The following is a 6110-nucleotide window of genomic DNA, read 5'->3' as shown; positions in this document are numbered from 1 at the left end:
CTTTATTTGTTTTCCACCTAAACGGCTCCCAGCTGAGCCGCATGACATGTGCAAAAGCCCCCCAGAAAGCTGGGCCTCGCAGTGTGTAAAAAAAAGGCCCCCCATGGGGCAGAGCTGTGCAATCTTAAAAAAAAAAAGAGAGAAATCAGTCCCCCAGGAAGCCTGGCTGGGATCTAAATTGCCCAGGGCCAGGGCACGCGCCAAGCCTGCTGCTGCTGGGTCCATTTTCTCCTCCGATTGTGCTTTCTCTTCCAAGTCCTTAACGCTCTGGGGTTGTGGCCACCAGAGGGGCCGGACGCAGTCCTCAGCGGCAAGGAGGCCCAGCTGGCAGTGCGGTTTGAGGGCGACCTCTCTCACACATGCAGACACCCCCAGACACGTGCTCCCCCAGTGGCCTCAGCCCCGCCAGAAAACTCAGGGCTTCCCTGGCCCCCCAAGCTCCAGTTCGCCCTCATGTCACATCTGAGGCAGGGACACTGCCCTGAGACGGACGAGGCCTTCCAACCCGGGGGCCTGGCAGGGAGGGGGCAGTGTCACTCCTTCCACCCCCCCGGGCAGGTGTTTGTGGTGTCTGATTCTGCGTGCGTGCATCTGGGTGTGGCCTGTTTGTGTGTGTGTGTATGTGAGTGTGTTTGGCCAGAGGTGGGGGCCGAGGCTGGGGGAGGCACTTCTGGGATTCAGGGCACATTGACTTTGAAGGGGCTTCCAGGGACACTTTCGTCGCCCCACTTGACGATGAGGATGTAGTCCCCTTTCTCCTTGACGGTGTAGGTGACGTTGTACACCCGGTTCCCCATGTGCTTCACGTACACCTCCTCACAGGGGGTCTTGGGCCCGTGCACGCCCACCATCATCATGTTGGTGCCTGGAGAGAGAGGGAGCGAGGGACAGGCTCACCCCAGGCCCTTGGGCCCACGTTCCCGCGCACCTGCCCGCCCTGGGGTCTGCCCCTTTCCCCCCGCTGCCTGCCTGCTTTGCTGCAGTCCACGGTGAATGAGTTCTTCTGGCCCACAAAGGCCTGGGACAGCCCAGGGCCCCGTGTCACCACCTTGCTGGCATCTGAGGAGAACTTGGGGATGGAGCTATAGCTGGAACCCCGACTTGAGGACGACTTGGTCACAGTCTCCACCAGGACCGTGGATGTTTCGTGAAGGCTGTGGCCTCCAGACAGCCGGGGACCTGAGAGGCAGAGTGGGGTGGCCACGAGCCTAGTCAGAGGGCTGCTGTTCCCCGGGGGTAGGCCGTGTGCCAGCACCGGCAGCCCCGCGTTCCCTTCCTCAGCTGCGGCATGCTAGGAGCGGCAGCCCGTTCCAAACAGGGCTCCAGGGCAGGCTTATCTCGAGGTCTGGAGCCTCGATGGCTCCCCCCCTCCACTTCTAGGCTTTGCCTGGGACCCCAAGTCACAGGGTAGAGTCCTGCTTTAAAAAGGAACATGTGTCCAACTAATCCTTCACGCAGCTTCCAAAAGGAAAGCTGGCTGAATCTTTACTGAGCTCTGTCTTCTTGGAAGCCAGAAATGTGGGAAGAGGAGGGCAGAAAGTTAAGTGAAAGCTTGGGGAGCCACCGCAGGGAAAAGATGAGTTAAGTGATGGACAATAAAGAGGAAGGATTTGATTTTTTTTAAATGATGTACATGAGTCCACGTGGAGAATGGGGTGACGTGTAAAGCCAGGCCCACTTTATTCCTGGTAACCTGACCCCGATGTTTGGGGCATATGACCCGGATGTGAATGGCCACTGGAGCCAGCCAGTATGGAATGGGCTGGAGGGACCTTCCCCCACCCAGGACACTCACCTGTGACTTTGGCCTTGAAGGGGCTGCCCACGATGTGCTGGGGGCCACCATACTTGATGGCAATGAGGTAGTTGCCAGGGGCCATGGGAGTGTAAGTGACCACGTGGCCCTCAGGACATTCCCGACAGTCCAGCTGCACCTTGGAGGGGCCGTCGATGGTGACAGACAAGGCCCCCGAGCCCGCATTCAAGGTGTTGACAATGAACTCCGATGACACTCCTGGGGACCAGAGGTAGCAAGGGTGTAAACAGGAAGGGCTTGGGGCCCAGAACTGGGATGGGCCCAGGCTCCCCGGAGCAGGTCTGTGCTGGGACTCGGGCTCAGCAGCGCTGCCCCGCCTCTGGGGCAGACCAATGTCCACCCCTCCTCCCCAACCCTAGGCACTCACCTGTAGTGCCTCCCTCGAGCCCAGGACCATAGGCTGACACCAAGCCCGGGTCCCCAGCCTGGCTCTGCTCCCCAACTCGGATCTTGAAGGGACTGCCAGGGATGTGGGCACCGTTGAACTTGACGTCAATGGAGTGGACGCCATTCTCATGGGGGATGAAACGGATGGTGTGCTTGTCTGTGGGTCAGAGGTTGGTGGGTGAGCCTTTGTCCTTCCCTCACCTTCCCAGAAGGTCCTAGCCTGGCAGGGACAGGGCCAGCTCACCACTGTCCAGCTCGGAGACGTAGCACTCCTCCACCGCACCCGAGGGCGTGTGCACCCTAGCATCAATCACGCCCCGTGCACCGTTCAGCTGCACCGCAAAGGACGCTGGCTGGTTCACCTTGAGCCCCGTCTCCTGCAGAGGCCACAGAGGGTGCTCAGACTCCTGGGAGGGTCTGGAGGGCTCGTCTCTGCAGCCCTGCACTGATCTCACTGCACGCCCAGCCCGGACGCTTCCTCCTCCCGCCCCCAGCCTGGACCTGCCGCCCGGCCCAGCTCAGGGAAGCTCTGAACAGGGCTGTGATGGGAGGTGGAGGCTGGGTCTGTGGCCTTGGCATCCACCTGCTATGAGGTGGGGCCACCTGGCTGTGGCTGGGCATGGTGGGGATGACACATGATGTGCCCTGTCCTGGTTGAGGAGGTAAGACCCAGAAACCATAAAGCAGGCCTGTCGGCAGAGAAGCCAGTGCTAGGACGGTGCTGTGTGTGGACTGCAAATACTCAGTAGCTGGGATGAGGAAGGAGGGGTGTGGCCTAGACTGCCCTGGGGGCACTTGATGGGGGAGGTGAGCCAATGGGGAGGCTCCCAGGGGAGGTGAAGATTGGGGCACAGAGCCCAGTTCTAGAGTAGGGGTAGGGGACGGGGGAGGAGAGGCACAAGGGCTCCTGAGTGGCAGCTAGAAGGGGGAATGGAGCCCCCTGCTGTACAGACACTGGGAGAGAGGGGACATCTGTCTGTCTGGACCTTCCAAGGTCACTGCTAAGTCCCTGGCCACATGGGCCTGCCATCCTCTACTTCTGCCCATCTCTCAGGGTGGCAGAGGGGCCGCACCCCCAGGCACACACCTGGAGGCTAGTGACGGTGAGACGGCGAGCGTCATCTGAGAGGGAGGCCACGGGTACCACAAAAGGGCTGTCTGGGATGTGCTCATCGTTGAACTTGATGGAGACCTCATAGTCACCTGGGGAGGGAAGGCCAGTCAGCACAGGCCTCAGGACTGGGGACAGCAGGGTGGAACCCCCTCCACCCTGGCCTCGTCCCAGAACAAGCTCCAGGGTTGGGGCTCAGCTCTGGAGACAGACGTGCATTCCCAGGAGTGTGGGGTGGAGGGAGACAGGGCAGAGAAAGAGCGGCATCCCAGGTGAAGAGTTGGTTCAGTAGTCCCGTCTCCTGCCTGGGCGAGCAGAAACCCAGTCTGGAAGGTCAGGCAGGCCCAGCCCCGTGGTGGACACCCACCTGGTTCCTGGACGACATAGGAGACCCCACAGGAGCCATCTTTGCGGTCCTCAAATGCAATCTCCGCCTTGCTGGGACCCTCCACAGCAATAGACAGGCCCCCGGCACCCGCTTCTCGGGTCCAGATGCTGAACTCGGCTGGAGATGGAAACGGGATAGGGGCGGCTCCTCAGCGCCATCATCCACCCTGGTGGCTGCCCTGCCCCCGCCCCCCCGTCCTGGCCCCCTGCCCCTTACCTGGCACGCCGGCCACCCCTCGCTCCAGCCCTGTGCCTCCAGCTCGCACCTTGTGGGCACCGCCTTCACCCAGTGGCCCCACGGTGAACTGAAAGGGGCTGCCTGGCACATGCTGGCCGCGGTACTTGACCGTGACCGTGTGGGGCCCCATCTCCTGGGGCACAAAGCGCACACTGTACGCGCTGTCCTCCCCCTCCACGATCTCTGCGGCTTCCGTCTTGCCTGACGGGCTGGTCACCTGTGCGGTCATGTCCTGAGAGCTGGCCTCACCTGCAGCAGGTGGGGAGTGTCAGGGCGACACGGGGGCTGCTCTTGGCCCTGGCCCTTCCCCCCCTTCCTTAGTAAAACCCCCTCCTCCACTCAGACCAACAGCCTCCCCCTCCTGTCCCACGGGACGGAGAGCCCAGCCTCCCCGTGAAGACCCCAGCCCGGCCCCGCTCACCCTCCTGCTGCCGGGTGATGCTGCCGAAAGAGCCCAGGCGTTCCCGGCCCAGGAAGTCCCCGAAGACGGCAGGGAAGGGGTCTCCGCCAACCTGGGTGGACTCCTCCACCCGCACCTCGCGCTTGGTCTCCCCGCCCCGAGTCTTGCTGATCTCCGTGCGCTCTGTGCGGGTGTACGTGTGGCTGCTGCGCGTGAAGGTGCGCGTCAGGCGCTCCTGGGCCGACACCATCTGGAACCAGTTCCCTGTGCGACGCGTGGAGCCCAAGGCGGGGAGGGAGGTGAAAAACGACCCAGCAGGATAGAGGCCGTGGGGGCAGGCCTTGGGCCTTCCCCATCGCCCTGCCACCACCCTCCACCGGCTCCTTCTGCCTCCCACCTGGGATCTTGAGGTTGAGGTCACAGGTGCTGCCGATGGTGGCAATGGACGGCGCCTGCCTGCGCCGGGTGATGCTTTCCTTCATGCGGCCCTCACCGGTAACCTTCACCGTGAAGGGGCTTCCTGTAGGGGAGAAAGGGAGGGTCGGGTGTCTCAGAGCACTCGTCGCTGGCCTCCTGGCCCGTCCCAGCGGCAGCCCAGCCAGCGCCTTACCAGGCACGTGCTTGTCGGCAAACTTGATGTTGATGATGTAGGTGCCGGGTTCAGTGGGGCAGTAGGTAACTTTGCACGTGCCGTCCTCCATATCCTCACAGTTGATGTCCACCTTGCTAGGGCCTTCAATACTCAGCCCCAGGCCCCCATAACCTAGCGGGGAACAAGGGGCACGTCTCCCTCAGTCCCCACTGCCGTTCTGCTCTCCCCTCCCCAAACTACAGGCTCCGTCCAGGACAGGCACCCAAGGTGTATCACAACCACTAACAAAAGATGGCTCAGCAGGAGGAGAAGGGGTGAGCCAGGCACTGACCCAGAGGGTCGGGGATAGGTGGTCTGGAAAATTCCTTAAGGCAGGCCTCTTGGGTTCTAGTGAGCAAGGAAGAGACAAACTCAGTAAAGCTGAGCTTTCTCTGAAACATGGGAGAAGTGACATGGGGACATTCACTCTCCCCAAAGGGGCCCCAGAATGTGAATCTCAGCAGAGACGGCCAGGAAGTTCAGGGAGGAGTGTATGGCCAAGGGGCACTGGGCAGGAAAGGACTAGTCGTCACTGGAGGCACCAGCTGAAATGAGGGGTCTCTGGGGCAAGAAGCACCTGCATTACGAGTGTCCACGATGAACTCTGCCACCTGGAACGTGTGTCCCTCGGACAGGCCCTTGCCCCAGACCCGCACCTTGCTGGCATCCCCGATCTCAGACGGTCCCACCAGGATCTTGAAGGGGCTGTTAGTGACGTGCTTGCCGCTCTTGCGCACACTCACCACGTGCTCCCCAACCTCCTTGGGGGTGAAGGAGATGCCTGTTGGGAGGGAGGTCAGGCATGAATGGAGCCCTGGGCCTGGCAGTGTTCCTTCACGGGTGCCCCCGCCTTCCTCCCCCCGCCCCGGGCCCCTCCCGTGGCCCCTTGCTCACCAATGTGCCGGTTGGGCAGGCGCTTCAGCAGGCAGGGCTCCTCGTTGCCCGAGGGGGCGCGGATGCTGGCGGTCAGCAGGCTCAGGTCACTCTCGGTGATCTTCAGTGACACATCCGTGGAGGTGCCCACGTTCAGCTGTGATGTCCTCATCGAGTCATCGCCTGGGGGAGAGTTGGCATGTCAGGCAGTGTGACTCCAGGCAGGCCCTGCCCTCATGGAGATCAGGAGACTTCCTGGCAGCCCCT

At 62.0% G+C, this 6110-nt stretch overlaps 1 protein-coding gene across 1 annotated transcript in view; it reads right to left on the bottom strand.

Annotated features, from left to right (window-relative positions):
• The window catches only part of FLNC (filamin C), a 28307-nt gene continuing 22197 nt past the window's right edge, over window positions 1-6110 (bottom strand). The window contains exons 35-47 of the mRNA XM_061198703.1: window positions 5865-6026; window positions 5548-5751; window positions 4950-5102; window positions 4737-4859; window positions 4361-4603; window positions 3919-4188; window positions 3682-3819; window positions 3291-3406; window positions 2448-2580; window positions 2184-2360; window positions 1796-2014; window positions 970-1179; window positions 1-865 (exon numbers count right to left, since the gene is read on the bottom strand). Coding sequence (XP_061054686.1) covers window positions 678-865; window positions 970-1179; window positions 1796-2014; window positions 2184-2360; window positions 2448-2580; window positions 3291-3406; window positions 3682-3819; window positions 3919-4188; window positions 4361-4603; window positions 4737-4859; window positions 4950-5102; window positions 5548-5751; window positions 5865-6026 — 2336 coding nt within the window. The 3' untranslated portion in view covers window positions 1-677. The remainder of the gene's footprint in view (window positions 866-969; window positions 1180-1795; window positions 2015-2183; window positions 2361-2447; window positions 2581-3290; window positions 3407-3681; window positions 3820-3918; window positions 4189-4360; window positions 4604-4736; window positions 4860-4949; window positions 5103-5547; window positions 5752-5864; window positions 6027-6110) is intronic.

Source organism: Eubalaena glacialis, chromosome 8, assembly GCF_028564815.1.
Source record: "Eubalaena glacialis isolate mEubGla1 chromosome 8, mEubGla1.1.hap2.+ XY, whole genome shotgun sequence".
Lineage (NCBI taxonomy): Eukaryota > Metazoa > Chordata > Mammalia > Artiodactyla > Balaenidae > Eubalaena > Eubalaena glacialis.
Note: the sequence above shows the minus strand (reverse complement) of the source record. Positions and strands in the feature narration are given on the sequence as shown.